The 23,879-nt window shown below is 35.0% G+C and overlaps 3 protein-coding genes across 4 annotated transcripts; 1 reads left to right on the forward strand and 2 right to left on the reverse strand.

Moving 5' to 3' along the window:
* Nucleotides 1-1,640: 1,640 nt before the first annotated feature.
* Nucleotides 1,641-5,589, reverse strand: LOC117571042 (guanine nucleotide-binding protein subunit beta-1). Of its 2 annotated transcripts, XM_034253013.2 has the most exons (3): nucleotides 5,390-5,589; nucleotides 4,216-4,918; nucleotides 1,641-3,965 (listed from the first exon to the last, which is right to left on the reverse strand). In XM_034253013.2, the coding sequence occupies exon 3, from the start codon at nucleotides 3,851-3,853 to the stop codon at nucleotides 2,831-2,833; it is 1,023 nt and encodes a 340-aa protein (XP_034108904.1). In that variant the 5' UTR covers nucleotides 3,854-3,965; nucleotides 4,216-4,918; nucleotides 5,390-5,589; the 3' UTR covers nucleotides 1,641-2,830. The 2 variants fall into 2 exon arrangements, with proteins under 2 accessions (XP_034108904.1, XP_051857859.1); XM_052001899.1 differs by lacking the exon at nucleotides 5,390-5,589 and having other exon boundaries at nucleotides 4,216-4,938.
* Nucleotides 5,590-6,853: 1,264 nt separating this feature from the next.
* LOC117576951 (putative uncharacterized protein DDB_G0281251) lies at nucleotides 6,854-12,224 on the forward strand. The gene is made up of 4 exons (XM_034262113.2): nucleotides 6,854-8,231; nucleotides 10,146-10,254; nucleotides 10,661-10,825; nucleotides 11,948-12,224. Exons 1-4 carry the CDS (start codon nucleotides 7,578-7,580, stop codon nucleotides 12,010-12,012), a joined length of 993 nt encoding a protein of 330 aa, XP_034118004.1. The 5' UTR covers nucleotides 6,854-7,577; the 3' UTR covers nucleotides 12,013-12,224.
* A 3,622-nt stretch (nucleotides 12,225-15,846) lies between these two features.
* Nucleotides 15,847-23,157, reverse strand: LOC117572272 (uncharacterized). The gene is made up of 8 exons (XM_034254979.2): nucleotides 22,418-23,157; nucleotides 21,141-21,237; nucleotides 19,806-20,724; nucleotides 19,242-19,721; nucleotides 18,442-18,717; nucleotides 18,227-18,379; nucleotides 16,666-17,952; nucleotides 15,847-16,301 (listed from the first exon to the last, which is right to left on the reverse strand). The coding sequence occupies exons 1-8, from the start codon at nucleotides 23,084-23,086 to the stop codon at nucleotides 16,241-16,243; spliced, it is 3,942 nt and encodes a 1,313-aa protein (XP_034110870.1). The 5' UTR covers nucleotides 23,087-23,157; the 3' UTR covers nucleotides 15,847-16,240.
* Between the last annotated feature and the right edge of the window lie 722 nt (nucleotides 23,158-23,879).

Genomic DNA, 23,879 nt, shown 5'->3' on the forward strand with positions numbered 1-23,879 from the left:
AATGTATTGCATGTATACAGTTTTTGTTTTTTTTTTTTAAATTTACATATAAACATATAAATTTGTATAAAGATTCTGATATTAACATAATTAATATATGGTTTCTTCTTGTAATGTGATTTTATTAACCAGAAAACATTTAAAGAGTAGTTTTTTCGTTAAGCATTATCTTCCATTTTGACGCGTTTTCAAAGTTTGACGAATATTATCAAATTTTTTTTGCATATAACTAACAATTTTATTTTGTTTTATTTATTAATTGTCTTCTAAACGAAAATGGGTTTTATGAAGATTAATTAATTGTTTAAATTATCTGTTTAAATCTCTACGCGCACAATACAACTATGATGTTTTTAATAGAGGTCATGAACAAGTTTATTTTCTGGAATTTCCGTTCGTTCTTACCCTTGAACGGAATTAAGCTAATTGTCTGTTTGATTGCAGGCTGTTTCATATATGCACTAAACTGTGTTACCTTCATTGTTTTAATAATAAGAATAAATTTCTTGTGATGTTTTTGAATTTTTTTGTTTAAAGGAATTAACTTTTATTTCCACTATAATATTTTTTAGGGGGGACCAGTCATTTTTACTTAGTAACGTGTTTTGTGTATGTTACTGCGTGCAAGCTTTTCGTTCCAGTTAAACTTAAAAGTATATTGAAATTAAGTTGTTTTTATTGACATACAACATATTTATCTATCATTTTTGTTTACCGTTGTGAATGGTTTTTAGTGAGTTTTTGCGGGTACATGAACATAAATACATTTGGAATATTAGAAGCTCATACGTGTCTTATGGTCAAAACAATAACTAAAATACATATGAAATCGCAACTCTCAAGTTGTAAAGTTATTCATAACGAGCTCGCGAATTCACTTATCCTGTTTACAATTGATGAAGTTCATGCGCCGGTCACAAGGTTTGACTATTCATCATCAAATCAAACACTGCGTTGCTACTAGTTATTCGAGGTGGAGAACTATCGACGTCACTATCGGTATTCTCGATAGTTAGGCGCTTTGCACTATTTGACTGTGGACGATAGTTATTTGTGCTATTCTTTGAGAGAGATTGTATAGTAAAAAAATTGTATGAATTTCTTCGAAAGGATCTTACAGGCATCTGATAGAAGAGCTTGGCTACATGAACAGTTTAGTATCAACTTATAGTGTAATGAAAATAATATTAATGCATATTTGAGTTCAAATTATAACAAAAACTTTATAAGTTTAATAAAAATCCAATTAAATTTTAAATGGAAAATACTATCGATAATTATTGATGGTTTTTGGTGAAAATCGATCGTCGATCATCGATGGTGACGACTAGCGATAGTAATCCACCTCTACTAGTTATGCTTTTTGGTTGAGTGTTGTACTTCGCGATCGATACTTCTTTTGTTAGTCTATATGTTAAGATTTCGTTAAACATTTATAAATTTTTGTTAGGTTTTAAAGTTAATTTTTTTGTTTTTCATTTATTATTGTAGCTTATATGGCCGTCAATTATATGTAAATAGTTTTGTTTTTGTTCACTAATAATTATGTTATTTAAATCATTCTTCTTTTTGTTTGTATATAAATTAAGGACTTAAACGTTATAAGAAAAATGTTTTATAAAGTGTATTGTTGTTTACTGTTTTTTTTTTTTTTTTGGTTTTTGTTTTTAATTTGTTCATTACATTAAATTTTTTAATTTACGCAATATTTTCATGCCTTTTTATGTTCTATCTGTAATTTTTTTTTTTTTTTGTTGTTGTTGTAAATGCTTTAAATTTATTTGACTTTACTTCATTAAGAACAACTTTCTGCCGTGTGTATGTATATGTGTGTATATATATGAAGTCATATAAGAATTTTTGTTTAAGTTTTGATGTCTGACAAATTAAAGTGAAGCGTCGTCGTCGTCACGTCACCCCGTCGTTATTCATACAGTTATGTACGGATAATACAGTACAGTATAATTACCATAATGTACGGTGCTATCATAGTAATCAACAATGGTGCACACTCATTTTCATTTCATTTCATTTTCATTTGACAATATAGCAGCAGCGCAGCAGACGTCGCCGACACTAAATGTTGTTGTTGTATATGACTATATACGATTTGAACTAACTTTACGTACTTTAAACTGTAGCTGTTATCTCTCTTTCTCAATCTGACTTCTGATCAATGACAGCTCCATCATCAGTATCATCATCATAGGTTTTTGCTTCGAATTTTCATTTTCATTTACACTAATAATATTCTTGTATGTGTGTGTGTCTGTGTGTGTGTGTATGTCTAGTTGTTTTGTTGCATGTTTGCATGTTGCTTGTTGCTGTGTCTGTGTGTTTTGGTTGTTGTTGTTGTATAAGTATAATAAGTATATAGCAATATAAATAATTTGTATATAAAGTTCTTGTTTTTGCTGTGGTCTTTGTTGCAGTCAACGTCGTTTACATTTCCCCTTCAACATCTGCATCTGCATATCCATCTCCATCTCAATCTCTATTTCCTTCTTGATCTTCATCTCCATCTCCATTATCATTATCAATCATCAATCAAGCGCTTTACAACATATTCTGCCTGCTTGTGCTTTTGTTTGTTTGTTTGTTTATTTTGTTTAGCTTAACAACAGTTACAAGGAACCATTTGACCATCATCTACACATTATGAGAGATGATGTCTTTTGTGTGTTGCTGCTGTGCTCTGTTGTTATTGTCGCTGGCTGCTACTACTGCTGAACTGAACGCTGACTGCCTGCAGCCACTATGCCACGTTGACCCTACTTCATACCCCACTACCACCCACTACCATTACCACCGCCATCGACACCGCCCACATTTAGTTCCACACGCGCAAGAATGAGTCCCACGATCCTGTTGCCACTGCCATGCCATTCTCGGTGACGCCCAAACATGATACACGATTATCATGGCCAGCCAGAATTCCAGAGCGTTCCGCTTTCATTGTATCCCAGACATTACAATTGAAATCATCATAGCCAGCTAATAACAGACGGCCGCTTTTTGAAAACGCCACCGAGGTGATGCCGCAAATGATGTTGTCGTGCGAATACATCGCCAGCTCTTGATCAGCACGTATATCAAACAGGCGACATGTAGCATCATCCGATCCAGTCGCAAAGGCTTGTCCATTCGGAAAGAAGGTAACGGCATTGATGTCCGATTCGTGGCCGGGAAACGTTTGTTTGCATTGACCGTCACGAATATCCCACAACTTGGCGGACGCATCACAGGCGCCCGACACAAATGTTTTAAAGTCCGGTGCCAGCGATAGAGCCATCACATCTCCCGTATGACCCAGATATGAATGCAGCTGCAGGCCCGTCTCAATGTCCCACAGGCCGCACGTCATATCACCGGAGCTGGTCACAATTTGAGTGTCGTCGATGAAACGACAGCATGACAGATAGCCACCATGGCCGGGTAGCTCGCGCGACACACGCACATTGCCCTCGCGTGTCTTTAGGTTGTAGATTGAACACATGTTGTCGAGGCCACCGCAGGCAACATAGCTGCCCGATGGAGCGTATGCACAGGTCATCACCCACGACGAACGCAATGGGATGGCGTGCACTTTGTTTGTGGTATGCGAGTCCCAAACAATCAGTTTGCCATCCTGTGATGCGGATACCAGATTCCTCGAATCGTTGCCCCAGTGCATGGCATAGATTTTGGCCAAATGGCCGCGCAGTGTGCGGCGTGTGCGCATCTGTATGCGGCCAATTGGTTCCAGCGAGGCGGCCGCTTGCAACAGCGATGTGTCGCACGCCGCCTTTCTTGCGTCGCGAATGGCATTCTTGAGAGATTCGGCTTCTTGTCGTAGACTGTCGAGTTCATTCATCTTTATATGCTGGTTGAGGTTCGTTTAAATCTCTTTGTTGCAACTTTGGTTTGCTTTGCTCGATTCGATTCGATTCGATTTATTCGCTGCTGCTGCTGCTGTGTTTTCAAAACTGAAGGAAGACAAACATTCGAAATTAGGTTCAAGTAATTGAAATACACAAAATGCAGCGTGCCGGGTTTTTCATGCTATATATATATAGTCAAACTCACGAGGCAACTCGAAAAAAAAACAAAATAATATCAATATCTGTTTTGACTTTTTCACAAATGTATATACATAGTTTTCACCCGATTTTGGTTTGAACATATATAAAATAGCAGTTAGTCGGTCACGTTATTAAGAAAAAAAAGAAAACTTACTGTTATAACTATTTTGATTTCCTCAGCGCGTCTCCTGTTGATTTTTTGTGTTCCGTTTGCTTCACGTCGTCATACAAATAACCGTAATATATATAAATATATATGTTCCTGGAGCGTTCACAGCGTATTAGCGATGTTGACTTATCTGATCTGCAGTATTTCTCTTACAGCCAAAATGTTCGTTGGGTTTTTATCTTTGGAGTTTACTTGCTTATATACACTCGTTTTTTTTTCTTTGCAGACAATTGAATTATTTATAATTTATTACGATTTATACGTTTTACGCATTTGTTTCAAGTTAAAACTCTAACAATACGATGGTATTTTGCTGGGGGTCTCAAAGAAGCCTTCGTACTTTTTTCTTTTTTTTTAGTATGCACCTTTTACAAAATCGAGTCTTCTAGTGAAAAATATTTAGTTGATGGACTATAGCCGTTGTTTTTGTTGGTTTGTTGGTTTGAACTTGAACAAAAAGGTTACTCCGTTTAAGTAATTTGTTTTTTTTTTTGTGTGTGTTTTTGTTAGTTATACAGCACTATAATTTTTACACTGATGATAAAATTGATGTTGGCTGCTCGCTCGTTTGGTCCGCCTGAATTCACCAGTGCTGCTTGCTGCTGCCTTTTCCTTTTGGTTACTCGATTCGGTTTTTTGGTACACCAAAATTGCAATTTTTGCACCACCGCTGTCAATGGCAACGAAACTAATAGGAGAAAGCAGTACAGCCAGTGTTTCGCGTTGTGGCAAGTATACGGTACGAACGTAAGCGAAAGCAGACTCGAACGTGACCACCACACACACACATAGCAGGCGGCAGCGGCGCGACAAGCATAGATAAATGATAATGACCATTTATCCCATTCGCACCAATGAAAAGTGATGTTCCATTACATTGATAAAGCGAGAAAGAAATACAAAAGAAAAATCAATTTTAAATACTCAAATATTATTTTATACTACATTATTTAAATTCTGGATGTAAAAATTGACGTATTTTTCATCATTTAGCACAAACAAACCGTTTTTGTTCAAGCAAATACAATCATTTTTAACCGAAAAACTCAAATTGAAAATCGTATTCAATATAATATATAAGTACTCGCATATATGTATGTATATACATATGTAGATATATGTGTACACATAAGTATTTGAGCTATTTAAAATAGTTCACCTGGTGGGGCACCTCTGTCGCGTATGAGTTGCTTTACAGCTTTATTTCTTAGTTCCAAAGATTCAGCTTAAAATCAGTATGCAAAACTTAGATATTTGTATTTATTTATTGTGAACTTATCGTCCGCAGACAACTTTTTCCACATATATCAATCTTAACACAACTTTTCATTTGCACTCTACAATTGGCAGCCAACACCTAGTATTCCAGGAATGCACACAAAATATCGATTACAATAATTTCATCGATGTATCCTACTTTAAAATAAAACATTGCGTTTACACCGCACTGCATTTACGTCAACAGATAGCCGTATAAACTCCTATAGTAGTTGGAACACCGACATTCATTGCGAAATTAGTAAAACTATAACTGTTTATATTGAAAACGTTTATTATAGGATTTTTATTCTTAAATATAATCAGCTGATTTAAGGTGTGAAAAAATAACACCAAAATGTCAAAAATAATTTAATATATAAAACAAATTTATTTATAACGATTTTAAAATTCATGATTTCTTTTCATTATCATAATCTAAAATCGATTGTAGATTGCGATTTTTAACTTATTTTGTATGAATAAAATCATAAAATATGATATTACAATAGTCAAAATATTAGAAAAAAATAGAAACAATATAATCTTATTCCAAAAATTATTGTTGAACTTTTTTTTTAAAAATTGTTAATAAATTTCAATTAAGAAATTCGTTAAGATAGTATTAACAAATGTATTAAGCATAGGATAATTTAAAAATAAGTTCAATAAATTGATCGTGGCATTTCAAAACTTTTAAGAAAGATGTTTCAAATAAAAAATTATACCATTTACAATCGATTGTGGATGGTGTAGCAAAATAACTTAAATATCCGTCAAAAAATTGTAAATTTAAGAATTAATCAAATAATTAAAGAACAGGTGTACAATTTTGTTTAACAAATTAAATTGATTAAACAAGTGTTTCATAATTTTTTTAATAAATAAAAAATTATTTCTTCTACATTCGATTGTGGATAGTAAAACTTAGTAACTCAAACATCAGACATAAAAAAATAAGATATATAGTTATTGTATAGAAAAATTCAACAAAAATGTTAGTAACAATTTTAAAATTGAGTTCAAAATAGAACTTTCTCATAATGCAAAAATTTTAACCGATAAAAATAAAAGATGAGCTTTATTAGTCATCAGTTCTTCACAATTTCGTGATGACTAGATTCATTATTAATTAATTTATTATTATGAACCAAGAGCAATATATAGTATAGCGAAGATTGAAAAATATAACTATTTGTGAATAGAAGTGAAAACTAATTACATTTTTTTTATCGATTCACCTTGAAAATTGTTATTCTGTGCTATTAATATCGAGCTCATCGATTGAGGGAAGCTATCGAGCGAAGTGTTCATATATGCTTATTGGATTTATCGATAGTGTCATCGAAATAAAAGACACCTATTTACGTTTAGAAAAGTGCATTCCTTTGGTAAAGAAAATCTAGGTATTCAATAATAATGATTTAAAACATAAATAATTTGAAAAATCAAAACAATTTGGGTGTAGTGCAAATATAATTGCAAAATCAAAGTGTATGAGTGCTTGTTGGCGTCGTTTATGTTAACATTTTCAATGTAATCATTTCTACGCGTGCGCCAAAGTTATCATACATACCCATATATGTATATGTATGCATGTAAGCTTGTATATGCCAGTTTCTGTAAACACATGTGTATGTATGTGTATGTATACAGTTTATACAATCAAATGAAAGTGAGCAAAAATCGTAATTAATTCTACTGAGTGTATGGAGAATATATTATCTCCTTATTGTCGACTGTCCTATGTTGCTGTCAATGTACATTGATATTATGGTATTTTCATACACGTCGTCGTCGCGTTGGACGTTGTAAAATCCAAGATACGTTAAATGTAATTGTATTTTTTTTTTGTGGCCATCTCTTGTGCAAAATCGTATTTACAGGTCAAGTACAAGGCCCAAAAAAAAAAAAAACTGAATCAGAAACTTAAAACAGACAGATATGCGCAGTGAAATGTCTTAACAAAATTAACGTGTCCTCCAAAAGAAAAAAAGCACAAAAATAATGAATATAACTAAATCAATGAAAATCAATAAAGTTTAATTACGACTGTGCAAGGATTTCAATCGAGTTGCCAACTTTACGTCATGCTCTCCACGTCTTCGACATCGTTGCCAACTGGAAGAAAGCCCGTTATTATTGACTCGCGAGAGTCGCGAGAGGACATTATTCATAATGAAAATATGATCGTTTCGTCGACAACAACAACAGCAATAGTTCCCATTCCGAGCAAGCAGCAAAATCAAATACTTTGTCACAAGCAACAACAACAGCAGCAACAGCAACGCAGCAACAAATTATCCAGCACTTTGTCAGATTCGTTAATTATTGATGCATCATCATCATCGTCATCCGATATGAGCAACGCATCAACAGCCGCAGCAGCAACAACAACAACAACACGCTCGTTGCTTACTCACCACAGCCACAATCATCATCATCATCATCACCACCCTTCATCCTTGACAACTTGCATTAAAAGTCCACCCATTATAGCGACCGTCCATCACCAACAACAACAGCAGCAGCAACAACAGCGACAACAACAACAACAACAATATGGACTGCAAATTGCATCTGAGAACAGTTCGAAGAACAACAAAGAGTGGAGAGAGCGACAACAAAATACGTCACTTGCACTAGAGACTCCAACATCATCGCTTTGCTGCAGCACTGCCATGAAAGCCAGTGGAAATCCATTGATTTTACAAAAGATGACACGAACTATACCATCAGATAAAGTAAGTATTATATGGTTATATTTGACACTTCCATTTAAAAAAAAAAAGATGCAGAAACATTTAATTGCAACTGCAAGAATATGCAAATTGCGAATTTAATTTTATTTACTCTCAATTTTTGTAACTTAAAGTGCGTGGGATATCCTTTGGGATTATTGCATCATTTTTGGGCATAAAATAGTTTCAGTTAAACGCACAACAGCTGTTTAATGGCAATGCCAATTGGGAATTTTCTTTGTATACATACATGAGTAGTTTCAGTTGCACGGACAACAGCTGTTGACGTTGCATCATTTATCGAGTCAGCAGAAACAAAGTACGATCATTGTGATTGTGAAATGTTTGTGCGCATACGTTCGAAGTATAAATAAACACAAATATATTTATAATTGTAATTGCAAATTGCAGATAATTGCATCATTTGTAATGTTAAGCTTTTATAACTATCGACGATAAACTGGATAATGACATTAACGAAATAAAGCAGTGATCTTTAATTGAATTCAAGGAATTCTTGAATAACTTTAGGATCACTTTTTCAACCTCGACTGACCACATGAACAATGCGTCAAGTCTTAAGGCTTGACTGTTGCTAAGCTTCAAGTTAAATAATCTGCTGTCTGAATAACGCAAAAAATTAATACGTACTTAAATGCATTCCTAGGCACTGCATGTAATTTCAAGCTTATGTATGCTACACAATTTGGTAACCAAGTGATCTGGATCATTGGATATTACACTAATGCAGCGTATAATATAAAAATTATAATATTTTGTACAATCCTCCAATTGTAAACAAGGCATAAACAGCCGAGGATGCTTAAAATTGATTTTTAAAAAATGTATGATCATTTATCGATCAATTGAGTGTCACGAACATTAAGAATTTCTAATTATTTTATCTGGCCAGAAAGTATATTCGTGTGGCGACTATAACCCGAAAAATCGGTTCTTAATAACAAGTTGCAAACAGATAAGCATGTTTTTTAAGAGTCAATTTACATAGCCTGATGTAACCTTCAAGGGGTAGCTATGTTAATTAAAAAACAATTTAAGGATTGTCCGAAGTACATAAATTGCCCGATTAATTAATATAATAAGGTACATTAAAGTTAAATTAGGGTACATTAAAAGTATCAGTATTTCAGAATTTATCAAAGACACAAACCTCGTAGCTGAGTCTAGGTTTCAACATCCGCTCTATCAATGGAGTGTGATCTATCCTTATATCTGATTATTTTTTCTTTTGTGGGATCTACTCGCTTTTGAGAATTATTACGCCGCATATCTTGAGATATTCTGGCAAATACATGTCAAGTTTTTACTGTAATGGATATGTTTTTCTTTATAGAAATACTTAAAATCTTCACCACTCGCATACTAGTTTTTCCTCACTATTTTTCTCTTGATCATTATGAAATTTTGGCAATAAATGAAATGCCACATTTTAGGCATTGTAATTCGCAGGATAACTGCGAGTCTGTCTAATAGATTATTCACTACTTGCTTCTTAATTCAGTGGAGACAGGAACACATTGCTCTTAGCCTTTGAAAGAATATTTATTCAGAAGAAATTAACTATTTTTGCAATGATCTGATCCTTATCGTAAGGTGAAAATGGGGCAAAGTTTACAAAACATTTTGAAATTATATAAAGAAAAATGATCCGGATATCATAAGATGAGAAGAAACAATACGCATATAATTTTATGGAATACATGAATCTCAAACTATTTAAAAAGTAAGGAAATATTTAAATTTCCCATGCAGGTTTTTGGATTCAATATGCATATAAGGTATATTTCTAATTACACCCATAAGCCATAAAAAAAAACTATTAAGTATTTATATACGTATCGCGCATAGAATATCAGAATCTCCCAGTGAACTAAGTATTATTTTCTGTTTTTGCAGATTAACTTACGTTTAATCCTTGTCAGCGGAAAAACAAAAGAATTCTTATTTAATCCATCTGATTCCGCTGGTGATATTGCACAAACTGTTTTTGAGAATTGGCCCACAGGTAAGAAAATGATTCCTCATTTTATTGAATACTGTACATATATAGCTTTGAAGCTTTCTTTATAGAGAATTTTACAATTATTATTTCGGTTATAAGGAATTTAATATATCAATGAACAAATTTTCGGATTTAGTAGAAAGTTACAAATGAAACAACCAATATTATAACGATGGATTTATGTATATATTAATATGATGTTATCTATTACAATAATAAGATTTTATATGATTTTGTTTTGATTTATTGGTCAATTCACAAAAATATATATATTTTCTAGACTACTTCAATTGGTTTTAAAATGTATTCCAATGAATTTAGACCAATTTTAAAAAAGTCAAACAAGTGAGAATATAAAAGAAAAATCTTTTTTTTACGGATTTTACATTTCTATCTTATTTCATTTCAGATTGGTCACAAGAAGCCGTAACTAAAGCCGAAATCTTGCGTCTAATATATCAAGGTCGCTTTTTACATTGCAATGTCACATTGGGAGCATTAGGACTTCCGTTGGGAAAAACTACTGTTATGCATTTAGTGCCCCGTGATAATTTACCGGAACCTAATTCGCAAGGTAAGTGAAATATAATTCAATTAAAAATGATTTTAATAATATGGTATAATTTCTCGTTCGGAAGCTAAATTTGAATGAATGCGGGTTGTAATTTTACCTTTTTAAGCAACCCATGATTACAAATGGAATCGTGTACTTATTTTTCTTTAGGATTGTCTTTTCAATTCGTCATCATTGCAGGGATAGTTTTCTCTGTCGTCTTGCAGGGGCGTATCGATTTTGCCGTTGGCTATTATGAAGACACTTTTCCTAACCTCTCGTGTCGCAATCGACTCGATCATTATACTATTTGCATTAATAATAAAGCACAATAATGAATGGATGGGAAATAAGTTGCTTTAATATTGGTTATTATTTGCAGACAATATAACAAATAGAGAAAGACTCATTAAATGGCAACTGCAACTCTGAATAGAGACAGTCTGCAAATTTGTATACACGCTACCAATAGAGTAAAAGTATATTACAACTTTGTGCTAACAAGAAATGTACATATGTATGTAACAGACAGTATATATAACCATAAAGTATATACGTTCATATATGAAAACCTACATATATCTGGTTGCAATAAAAATTGTAGAAGTTATTTTAGAAATAGTTTGGTATGGGAAAAACACCTACTTCCTACGGATATCAGTTGCTTTAGCTGACAATTTGGTATATTTTGTACTCTATTGCATTTTAAATGTAGTACTATATCAATATACCAAATGCTTTCTGTACTTCAGTATTTTTGCGGTATGTTAATATGGCACAGTCGACTGTAGCATTCATACTTATTTTATTTCGATTATTTTTGCCACGCCCGATTTACACAGATTCTTGAAAATTTAGTTGCGACTATATACAAATGTTTGCAGTTATTTAAGAAAAAAATGTATATGGCAAAACAAAAAACAGCTGCTGCAGTCGGGTTTTAGTTTCTTTGTTGAGTATTGGTATATTTTTAACGAAAGTATATCAATATACTAAAAAAAGACTTCAGTACATTTTAGTATTTATTTGAGTTTTTTTTTATTTTTATTAATTTTTATACGTTCTGTACAAATTGTATCAATATTAACCAGATTTAGCAGTCACTAATTAGCATTAATTTATTTATTTTGTTGTATTTTTCAGATCAAAGACAGAAGAGTAAAGGTGGATCTGGACGTTGCTGTTCTACTTCTTGCTGTATTTTGTAACTAAATTGTCTCATAGTTATATGTGTATATCTTAAGTTTTAAAGAAAATATATACAACATAATAATTTTTTGCAGGTAGCATCATTTGTTTTAAATTTAAATATACCAAATTTTTTTAATATTACATAAGTATGCTTGACTGCATTAAATATTGTACCATATACTCTTAATTGTATGTTATTAGAGGTCTAAAATAGAAATGTATAATTATTTGAAATTGTTTAGATTTTAGATTAAAAAATATAGAAAAATACAAAGTAAATATAATAAAAGTGTAAATTGTACATTCTGTTTATGATTAACACTTATGTAATACATCGAAAAGTTATTGATCAGCGTCCTCTTTTTTTTGCGATCCTATTCTCTATCGATCAACGGTCGTTAAACACAAAATTTCAGCATGATGGCATCAATTTTAATTCAATATTGTCAGAACACTCGTGAATAGTCGCTGGATGAACTATAATTTCACTTGCTCGATCACAGTTAGTATGAAACTTCTTCAAAGCTGCCAATCTCTTAGGAAATTAACCCACACTGGATTCGTTAACCATATTTAGCCAATTTACTATTCACTGCTGCGGATTAACTTAGCTTTTGATCCCGAATCTATTTTTTCATATTTAATTCTGGATTTTATTTCAGGAAAAGAGCGATTTATTGCTATTGTACTCATATTCATAGTAAACGATAATTGATGGCGAAGAGCTCATAATAATATGAAAATATAGAAAAAAATATACGCGACTTGTAGGCTTTCATGGATTCATGTTACACGATCAAGTTATAAAAACTATCTTATTAAATTCAGGCTCCTAGCTCTTACTGTTTGGACTGGGAGTTGTTTGTCAGTCTGAACAAAGAGCTATATACATATATGGAATACTGTTGCCATCGGGTAATTAAAAAGTGACAGGGGTGAAAAAAAACCAGAAAAAAAGACTAAGTTTTTTAAAAAAGGATTGATAAACATGTTTTAGATCAATATCACGGTTCTATTTTATTTATATGCCTACAACAATTTTAATGCGTTACTTTTATATCTTTAATAAGTTGATACATTTGAATAGAATTAAATTCAGATTTGCCGAATATGTTGTTGCACATTTCGCTTAAATGATCAATTGATGCCAGGCTGCATGCTAGAATATGGTGAGTACCAGCTTTTTCTTTTCTGCATCGATTTTTTTACATTGGTAGAGAGTTTAATTTGTTTGCTTGTGCAAACAGGACACGTTGTATTGTCACGTGATCAATTTTAGTAGTCGCAGTACAATTGATCTCCGTCATTTTGATTGCGATTGTGCCAACTGGTAAAGTCCGGAAATTTTAGATACGACTCGCATTTTGTTTGTGTTGCTTTCCGCATCTTAATTTTAATAAGTAACTGCGAAAATGAGTTATACTCCAAGTAGATTATATACAGCCAATATTTTGATAAACTTTAAGAGATGGTATGATGATTTGGGAAGCTATTCATCGTTTTAGAATATGTAGGGTATAACAACACCAAAAAGATGACAAAGTTCCGGGCAATAAAAGTTCAATATTTTCTTCGGCTAGAACATTATAAAAGCACAGATTTGTTTGGAAAATTTGTATACGGAATAGAATAACACGTGGGCTGAAAAGTCCCGGGCCTTACACATAGGTGGCGCTAGTTTTATTGCAGTCACCTTTTTTTCAGTTAATACAATCCTTCAGAAGACAGCTGCTAAAATTTCATGATTTTCTATTCATTAGTTTGTAAGTTATTGAGCTAAGAGTGACACTACTTTTGCTTTTTTCAAAACAATGGATCAAAAGCAATTTCGTGTTCTAATCTTACACTGCTTCTTGATGGGAAAAAATACCGTTTAAGCACAGTTTTGGCTTGAATAGTGTTATGGGGACTCCTCTCCATCAGAAACAACAATTAAACGTTGGTTTGCTGAAATCAAACGTGGTCGTAGAGACACCGATGATGCAGACCCCAGAGGACGTCCAAATGGGGAGGTCACACCAGAAAACATCAAAAAATCCACAAAATCGTTTTGAATGATCGAAATTAAAATTTGCATGAGTTAACTAACATCGTAAAGATATTAAAAGAACATGTTGGCCTAATATTGCATGTACATTTGACTATGAGAAAGCTCTCTTCAAAGTGGCTGCCGCGTTTGCTCACTTTTGACCATCAACAAGAATGTGTTCATGATTCAATGACAGTGACAAAACTACATGAATTTAACTTCGAATTGCTCCCACATCTACCGTATTCGCCAGATTAGGCTCCCAGCGACTTCTGGAGGTTCGCAGTCCTGAAAAAATATTCGCCGGTAAAAAATTTCGTAGGAATGAAGGGGTTATCACTGAAATTGAAGCCTATTTTGAGGCAAAAAATAAATCGTTCTAAAAAATTTATATTGAAATGTTACAGCGGCTCTGGAATGATTGCGATGCTCTTGATAAAGATTAAATTAATGAGTAACGCCAATTTTGATCCAAAAAAAGCGTGTTTTCTTTGTTAGGCCCGGGACTTTTCAGCCCATGTGTTATATATATACACATACATATTTTACATTTATAATGATCGCATGCAGAATTTCTTGCATTGCGAAGGTCAAAACCATAAAATCTTTGGTATCTCCGGAAATAGTAAGATGACATTTTAGCGTAGTCTGGTTATAAATGTTTTATTTTACTCACTGTTAAAAATGTTTTATTTTTAACTAATATAGTAAGATACTATCAACCACAACAGAGATAGCGGTTAAATCATATTATCTTAGCCGTGTAAATATTTGTATGGACTCTGCAATTTTGTGTTTTTTGATAGATATTAATCAATTCAATTCAATTCTATTCAACTGAGAAGTTACGCAAAAAATGCTTTTATGACGATTTTTGCATGCCTTCCTATTTGAAGCACTTTTGATGTTTATTTTGCTTTGATCCTGCAAATCCTTGAGTGCTTATCGATAGTGCTGTTATGCGTTTTGAAATTCGATTATATACTGAATCTATTTTCAGCATGATATAGTTGTTGAGAACTCCGTAAGTATAGTTTACATCAGGCGCATGGAAAAAATGAAGTTGCTTGTGGCGCCATCTAGGTGTTGTCGTAATTTTTTAATTTCCTGAAAGTGTGCTATAAATATTCTTCTGTATTTCAACTCACTACTCCATTGTATTGGCGTTTGTTTTAATTTTCATTTACCATTCCTGTGTTGTTAGGGTGCTTATTAAGTTATACAGGCTCTTCACTTAATAAATAAGTAAATAAATAAACTTACTACTTCAACCAATCGTGTCTAAATTTCTCGGAGCCGTACATATCAACAAATTCAGTTTTTGTTGGTATAATTATTGCTGTGGATTTTTTTTGCTGACTTCTTCAGAAGTTCCAAATAAGTAGGTGACCAGGCGCACATAAACTAGGAGCGAGATGACATACAAGATGTCACCTTGTTTTTGCTTTGAGAAATTTGCAATCAATAATTTTGTTTTTTCCTGGGAATTCTTGAATTCCCAATGATAGCACATAAATGCACAAATGTTAAGGATCGAACTAAAAAATTGTTTATCAGAAGGAATAAGTTATTCAAATAAATATAAAATTTAAACGATCTGTTAAATTTGGAATGATTAATGTTCGATTTCATCAGATTCTTACCTAGTCTGATGAATCCCAGATGTCTATAGGATAATTTCTCACATTCTTGTTCAAGATTGTACTCAAATTCAAATAAATATACTCAGTATTCAAGCATACTGGAACGATATCTGTTTCTTATACTTTTTGTTTATTTTTATATTTCAAATTTGTTCACAATAATTAGTATAATAAGTCGATAAATAACATTTCATTTTACTTGCCTTTACTACTATATTTTCGTTTTTTTTTTTAATAGGTCTTTTAGACATAAACAAACCTTTCAACTAGCTATATATGTATCTGTTTAGTTTGAAATTGTGAAGCGTTTATGCATCTACCATATATATATGTATATATATACGTATGTATGTATAAATATATATAAATACATAAATACACTGAGTTAAAGACAAACAGATAAATATTCTTATATATGTACGTATTATTTTTTTGTATAAATACATGCAAAATGTGCTTTAGTACACAGTACAATAAATAAGTTACTCTTGTATGGATAAGTGTTATTATTTTGTTTGTTTGCTACTTCTTCAGAAACTTGTTGACCACTAATTTTAAAAATTTCGGCTTTGTTCATAAGTACCCAAGCGTAGCGTATGTCTTTACAAAGGTTCCGTCACTTGTGTCAACGTTTCTGTGGATGGATGAGACGAAAAGTTAGTACATGAATAAATCATAGATTTTCGCAGGGCTGCAAACCAATTCGGAACCGAATTAAACAAAACCTGAACCAGACGTCCCTTTAGAAAATATATATATACAACGCTATTTCGATGGTGTAACCGATTTTCATTAAATTCGAGTTCACTGCTTGTCTATAAAGTGTAGTTCTTTGATTATTTTCTATAAATAAGTAGATTTGTTTATGGATCTATGTCGCTTTACTGAAGTAAACTTTGAAACATTGGTATTTAGGCCTAAAGTAATTCCAAGAAGTAAAGCAGCATTCGGAATCTTTAGCTTAAGGATTGCAGCCCTGACTTTCAAAATATACGTACTCATCTTCCCAAGGACATATAGTGTTGTGCTCGACCTCGACATCCGTGACTGTTTCCGCTGTGCCGCTTGCCTTCTCGTTCTTCTTGTCCTTTTCATCCTTTTTACCAGCTTCCAAATTGCGCTTTTTGCGACGCCGTCGGACCTCGTCGCTACTCAAGACTCCCGACACTGGGACTGCGACAGGCACTGGCACTGGAACTGGCAGCGGGACCGTCACTGGGACTGCCACTGGCACTGGCACTGGTATTTGGACGACAAGATCGTCGTCAAAGTGCTCATCATCAACTGTGTCGATATCTAGGACAGCGAGTGGCGCCATTGAAGGCACTGGTGTAGATGCGGGTGGTATATAGCCAAGATGCCTGTCCGTATCACCGATGTCGTAAACAATATCCTTTCTGGCATCTCCAAAATGCATTCCTTCCTGATATTCTTCGGTGGTGGGCGATAGCTCTCCTTCAGCACTTTCCTGTACAAACACCTCCAAATCGGATGTTACATCCGATTCGGCGATTTCCATCTCAATCAGTTCCTTAAATTGTTTATCTTGTTGTGGATCGCATTGGATATCTTTACTGTTACTGCTGCTCAGACACGGATTATTGGCGTGTTGAGCCTGTTGTTCCTGCACTTTATTATCGGCAAGTTCAAGCTGTAGTTCATTATTGTTGTAAATTATCGGCTCAATTAGCTCAATTTGCACTTCTTTGATGACAGTCTGGGAGTCAAAGTCGAACTTCTGGTCCGCCGCCTCATTGCTGCTGATGCTGCTGAGGACACTTCCAGTTGGATCGTCTGTTTCAACTTTTGCATTTGCGGACGTTGAGTCCTGACTTTTAAGAGTCCTTTGTACATAAGGTGTGCATATTTTGGGCGATGGGGTTAACTTGGTGTTAGACGGCGGTGTTGGTGTTGTTGTTGCTGTTGTTGTTGCTGTTGCTGTTGCTATTGGTGTTGCGGTTGCGGTTGGTGTTGGTGTTGGCACTGGTGTGGTCAATGCTGGCAACTCGGAAACAGCTAAATCGCTGCTACGCTGTGACATTGACAATTTGTTGAGTTCCCCCATAAGCTCCACTTTTTCACCACTGCTAGTTGGCAGATCTTTTGTAGTTGTTGTGGTTGTAGCTGCAGTTGCAGTTGCTGTTGCAGTTGTAGTTGTAATGCTGCTCTGACTTTCACTGGAAACACATTGATTTCGGACCTCTACTGGTGGGAAGCTGTCATTAACATTGGGCGAGGTTGCAGACGACAAGCAACTGGTGCGTGCGAATTCAGGTTCCCTGAAGCTATGGACAAAAGTACAAATATCGGCTATAGAATTTGTATGGCAAAATAGTATTCAACAATATTGATGTAGTACTCGAATGTGATGTGGTAGCAAAAGATGTATTACAAGATAATTAATCGGACACTGCAAATTATAAAAAGAAGTTACAACAACCTATCCGCGAGGAAGCAGAAAGTATACAATGTCAGTATCAATCGGACGATCCAGTTTGTGACAGAGATTCAATTACAATTCTAAAGTTTATACGTCAATTACAATGCTAAAGATTATACCTGGGCATTAAGGAAACGGAGGCACGTCGTTGCTCGACCAAATTGGGCAGCAAACGTTTGCTGTCCGCCTCGCCACTGTCTACGGTGTTTTGATGCCGTATGCCTATATTACGTTGTATGCGATCGCCTAACTCGCACAATTCCGGAAATGTGCTGAAAGAGTCGAAATCGTCGTTAGTGTTAAGTATACTTGATAATTGAGATCAATTGCTTACCCAGTTAAAGGTTTCGGATCGCTTCTGTCATTGAGTTTATCTGGCTTCGAAGTTGACAGCCAAGTTGAAGTGGAAGCTGCATCAAATGGAGATGTAGTCACCATTGAACTGGATGTTTGAGTTTTCTGCTCGCATGGACTAACAGACAGCTTAACAGGTGCTGCTGGCGGAACTGGAACTGGTGACAAATTATCCCAAGGGCAGACACTACAAGTTGCAGCTGGCAAATTCTCCTCGGTGACCTCCAGCTGAATGACTTTCGTGTTAGGTGTTTCTCTGTGAAGTCAAAAAGTAGCAAATGTGTTAAAGTTCAATTGATGATTGTTTAATCTGCTAAAATCTACAATCTACTGATTAAGGAATACAGAGCTCTGCCCTTTCTATCTTATTAATTCATTTAGTTTTAAGGCAGACAAAAGTTTGTATAGGGCAAGAAATGATTGACAATCTGGTATATTTCATACTCTATAGTATATTTTGATTATAATAGTATATCAATATACTACCTTCGGTATATTTTAGTATTTTTCAGGTATATTAATTTGGTTTCTCTTCGACTGTAGCTTTCTTACATGTTCTTATTGATTTTGAAAACCCGTACTCAAATCGTCCAAATTCTATTTTGCTTTCTCTAAATTATCTTATTTAAGCTTTAAGCAAATGCTTATTAGTTAGTGCTAAGTTAAAATTTTCGTTGATAATGTGTATTATCATTATTAGCAGATTTCCCATTGAGTATTTAAACTTGATCTAAACTTACCCCTACGAATTGTGATTTCAAAGATGAGCACTTTTATTACCTGTATGGAATCTCGCAGAGATTGTTTTGCGAATGGGAGTGTGGCACTTTCGAGCCGGAGTCCTTGTCAACCCCAATGACAGCGAGCTCGTGTGCCGATCCAGTGAGACTCCGATCACTGCCTCGACGTCGAGCCAAGTTTCCTGGAGGTGGTGTGGGTATAATTGAGACTTTGGACGCATCCCCCAAATGCGGTTGACTGGAAAGGGCAGCAGTCATCTTTTTCTTGGCGCCACCAACGCCGCCAAAGTTAAAGAAGCGCTTTTTGTGCGACGGCTGAATGCCACTGTCTACAAGACGTTTGTAGTGCTCCGAGCGTACAAATCGCGGGTAGCAATCTTTTTTCAACAGCAGCATATAGATGTGCTCGGAAGCGGAATCGAATGTGAAGCGAGATGGATTTTTAAGACCGCGTAAAACGCTTTCCATTGTCTTGCCATCGATGTTGATTTCACATGGAGCTCCAGGCTTGAGAAACTCTCTGTAAATGTGAAATTTCAATTTGATATTTGCATTAGAAATTGATGTTTCCATTAACAACAACAAAAAAAACCGAGCAACTTACTCGAATATCTCGTTAACCTTATGCGCTACTTGCGACTGCGCAGATCGGCGGAGACAATTCACGGCAATCCAAAATCGGATGTTCTCATGCGAATACTCCTTCTCGAGAAACACGGTGAATTCATGCAAGCCCGTTGGATCTGAGACAAGCTCATCTATGGAAATGGCCCAGCGTTTGACACGCTTCTCTGTGGGTATATCAACAAAAGTGCTGTTCAATTGCCAAAATGCAATATCCTCGGTGACCCAGGGATTCGAGGGCAGAGCTGGCTGCAGAAAGAAATCGTATTCGCTAAACGTTTCCGAATACGCGACTAGAGATTCGCATGCTTGCGACATTTTCATGCGTGTGCGATTCAACGATTTCTCCAGATAGTCGACTTCGCGTTGTAGATCATCAACAACAGTCTTCTTTTTGTTTGACTTAAGACCCTGGCGATCCCGCGATGGAACCGGGCACGGCTCAAGCGGCGTAAATTGACCAGGTGGTGGACGGTGAACGCGCCAATAAGCACGCTCTTGCGAATCACCAACGATTTTGTCACCCTTCTTGCGATCCTTGGCCAAGCGCACCTGCTCCTCGGCCTGCATGGAAATGAAGTCCCATTTGCCCTTTAGATTCTTGTGCAGCGATGCCAAGGCTTCCGCCTCGTAATCCTCAAGGGCGTGTCTCTGCTTGTTGCGTAGTGACCTTTTTGCCAAATAAATCGCGTATTCAACATTGTCGGGTGCCTTGTGCTGCCAGGGCCAATAGTAAGGTGTTTGGAAGCGGTAAAGCGATGAGTCGTCTTTGACGGTCAGCATCTTGGAGTCGTTGACAGGAAAAAAGTAGCCATGAAGGCATAATTGATTAGCAATGTTTAACGCCTCCGACTCCTCAATCTGAAGGCGATCCATGAGCCACTCAATTAGATCGTAACCTGTAATACCAAAAACAAAATATTTTCTCGTTTCATTTTGGTTATACACAAAAAGGGAAATTTAGGAAATGAGAAAAAGTTTCATGGTACATAATTTTGTGGTTCTAGGAAAGGTTCCTTTGAAATATATATAATTTTGAACTATTATAGTCTAATATTCAAATATATATTGATGCTACATAAATTTAAAATTTTAATTTGCATATTTCCACCCACACATATCCTTTTAAGTCTGTTAATCTCGGATTCTGACTGCAATATTTTAAAATCACAATATTTTTAAATCACAATCAATCCAATATTGAATCTGATCTCAGAGACTCAGCGCCAAACTGTTGCTACAGAGATCAAAACCATTTTGTACTATTCTCCAAACATCTGATGAATCTTTTATATATGTACTACGTATTACATACCCATAAATGCATATGGTATGGATGTGAGGAATATCTTCTGTTGTCGAACTGGAACTCCATGTTCTTGATCCTGCATCTCACGCACCAGCATTTCCATCTGAAAAGACCATAATCATGTTCAATGTAAAATATATGCTTAAATGTATATTTTTGAGCTAAAATATATTTATTTGAGTGTGGGATTGAAGTGAGTAGTTCTGATCAATATTGCTGATAATGTAATATAAGTAAATGTATTCAAGGAACATGTTTTGTTAATCATCACAAATCGAAAAACAAACTTACGATCAATTATTCGGATTTGAACAAATAAAAGAACGCATCGATCGATTTGAAATTTTAAAGTTTTTTTTTTAATTAACGATTGCTCAAAGTACACGTATTTTCATCTAGTTTTCAATATATTTTTCTTTGTATTTATATCTTGTTTTCGGAGTTTCTTTTCCAGCAATAGTAGCTTATATTGCTTTGTCTGAATATTATCAAGCCAAACTAAAAAGCAAGTAAGGAATCTACATTCAAGTGTGCAACAGTGCGGTATTATTCAGAAAATATTCCCAATTTCATATACCGCAAAACTACTAAAACATTCCAATGGCTATGTTTTGTATATTGATATAGTACAACATTAAAAATATACGTTAGAGTACAAAATATGCCACGTTGTCAGCCAAAGCAACTGAGTCCCGTAGTTAGCAGGAGTTTCTTCCCATACAAAACTATTTCTAAAATAACATATACAATTTTTATCTGATTTTTACTGTAGTTGTTATTATATGTACCAAAAATCGGCTCTAGCTTTAAAATGACGCATCTATTTCTTGAACATCACAAGTGGTGCTTACAAAAATTATATCTCTGTCTCTTATAGTCTCTGAGATCTAACATAGTTGTTCATACGGACGACTGAAGGACAGTCAGACGGATGGACATGGCTATATCTTCTTGGCTGTTGACGCTGATCAAATATATATATATTTTATAGGATCGGAGATAACTTATTTTGCCTGTTACATACATTTCCTGCAGGCACATAGGTATAATACCACTCTATGATATAGTTAGCGGGTATAAAAATCGGAACAATACAGAGTATATGTAAAGTTTAAGGTTTCAGTGAAGTTGAATAGATAAATATTACTTATATTGTTACTTAAGCTCACTCATTGAATGTTCACTTGTGACGTCAACTTGATTAAACTTCACGATCATCAACAGTCTTGATATTTTAATGTTTTCTATAAAAGGTATATATATCTACATAAAGGTACACTCACCTTGTCGAACGACATCGGACGGGAGAGCTTCTCAATTGTTTGGGGCTGCGGTAGTTGGGTTGCACAAAACGGCGAATTGCTGCCGATTGAGCCAGAGCCACAGGTCGAGCCATGGTGTTGATGAGAAGCCGCTGTTGTTGAGCCCGCTGGCTGATGTTGCTGATGATGCGGATGTGGATGCGGATGTGGATGCGGATGCGGATGTGGATGCTGATGTGGGTGCTGATGCTGATGTGGATGGTGATGACCTACTGCACTGCCACTGAATGCAGTTGCCGCCTGAGTCGTGGCAGATATGGCAGTTGCCGTGGATGCCAAATCGGGAATGCTGCTGGCACAATGAATATTACTACTACTGCTGTTGCCGCTGCCAATTGCTGCTGCTGCTGCTGCTGTTGTTGTAGTTGTTGTTGTGGACGTTATTCGATTGTTGTTTGCTTGTGTGTGTGCGGGCAACTCTTGCGTCTGTCCTTGTCCCTGTGGCAACGCAACCAGCGGCTGCAAACTCAATGAAGTTGGCTTCACATGTTGCTGCGGATTTTGAATCTGTGGCTCTTTCGATATAGTTGAGGAAGTTGTGACGACAATGTGTGGCGATGTTGACTCATTGCACAGAACTAACTGTCGATCTCTAGATGGCGGCAAGCCGGGCAAGCCAGGCGGTTCCATGGCCCTCTTTTCGGATAATGGATAAACCGCCGTTATTCAGACGGTTCAGCACCCCCGTTGTTCTTGTTGCTTCTTTTTTCGCAGGGTATTTTTGATTTTCTCTTGGGATCTTGATTTTTACGTATTCGAATTGCTTAAATGACTGCAACGTATCTTTGGGCTATTTTCTTGTCGGTTTCAGCAATATGTTTAAATTGGTTTTGAATACTTAATATGTTTACAATATTTGAAGACTTCCTGTTGCCGTTACCCGAATTCCAAGGTGTTGTAGTATGTAAAAATGTTTGCTGTAAATTGCAGAAGATACATTTGAAATAAATCAGCTTTATTAGAAAAGTTTTCTATTGTTTTTTTGTGTAATTATTGTAAATCGAATCTGTCTGCTACAAAAATCTTTCATTTCAGCCTATTTGCACTGATTACCATTGCATTGAACCATGATTTTAATCAAATTGAACCAATCCATTAGGCTACCAAGTTGAAGATCTTACATAGGTTATCAAAAAATGTACCGTTCTTGGGGATGTACCATTTGCAATGTACCATAAAGCTTTCTAGCTTGACACAAATGTATTAAACGGTACATTACACATTGTACTGTATTTTTCAATAATACTGAAAAACTGTTCTAATAACTGAAGATATAGCTTATAGATTTTAATTTTCTTACTATAAAAAGTATCTCGTCATCTCATTTTTAACTTTATCAACGGATCACATTAAAGGTTTTTTGAAACATTTTTGTAATAATTGTGTTTTTTTTTTTTTAAATTTGTTTGAAAATTCTTACTGC

This window comes from Drosophila albomicans, chromosome X (genome assembly GCF_009650485.2).
Source record: "Drosophila albomicans strain 15112-1751.03 chromosome X, ASM965048v2, whole genome shotgun sequence".
In the NCBI taxonomy this organism is placed as follows: Eukaryota; Metazoa; Arthropoda; class Insecta; order Diptera; family Drosophilidae; genus Drosophila; species Drosophila albomicans.

Bases quoted from the DNA above. Each gene is read 5' to 3' on its own strand.
- LOC117571042 (XM_034253013.2), bottom strand. From the start codon at position 3,853: ATGAATGAACTCGACAGTCTACGACAAGAAGCCGAATCTCTCAAGAAT.
- LOC117576951 (XM_034262113.2), top strand. From the start codon at position 7,578: ATGCTCTCCACGTCTTCGACATCGTTGCCAACTGGAAGAAAGCCCGTT. The intron at 10,255-10,660 runs GTAAGAAAATGA...ATTTCATTTCAG, and splicing joins TTTTGAGAATTGGCCCACAG to ATTGGTCACAAGAAGCCGTA. The intron at 10,826-11,947 runs GTAAGTGAAATA...TGTATTTTTCAG, and splicing joins ACCGGAACCTAATTCGCAAG to ATCAAAGACAGAAGAGTAAA.
- LOC117572272 (XM_034254979.2), bottom strand. From the start codon at position 23,086: ATGGAACCGCCTGGCTTGCCCGGCTTGCCGCCATCTAGAGATCGACAG. The intron at 20,725-21,140 runs GTATGTAATACG...TTGGTATTACAG, and splicing joins CATACCATATGCATTTATGG to GTTACGATCTAATTGAGTGG. The intron at 17,953-18,226 runs GTATAATCTTTA...TTTTGTCCATAG, and splicing joins TCCGTTTCCTTAATGCCCAG to CTTCAGGGAACCTGAATTCG.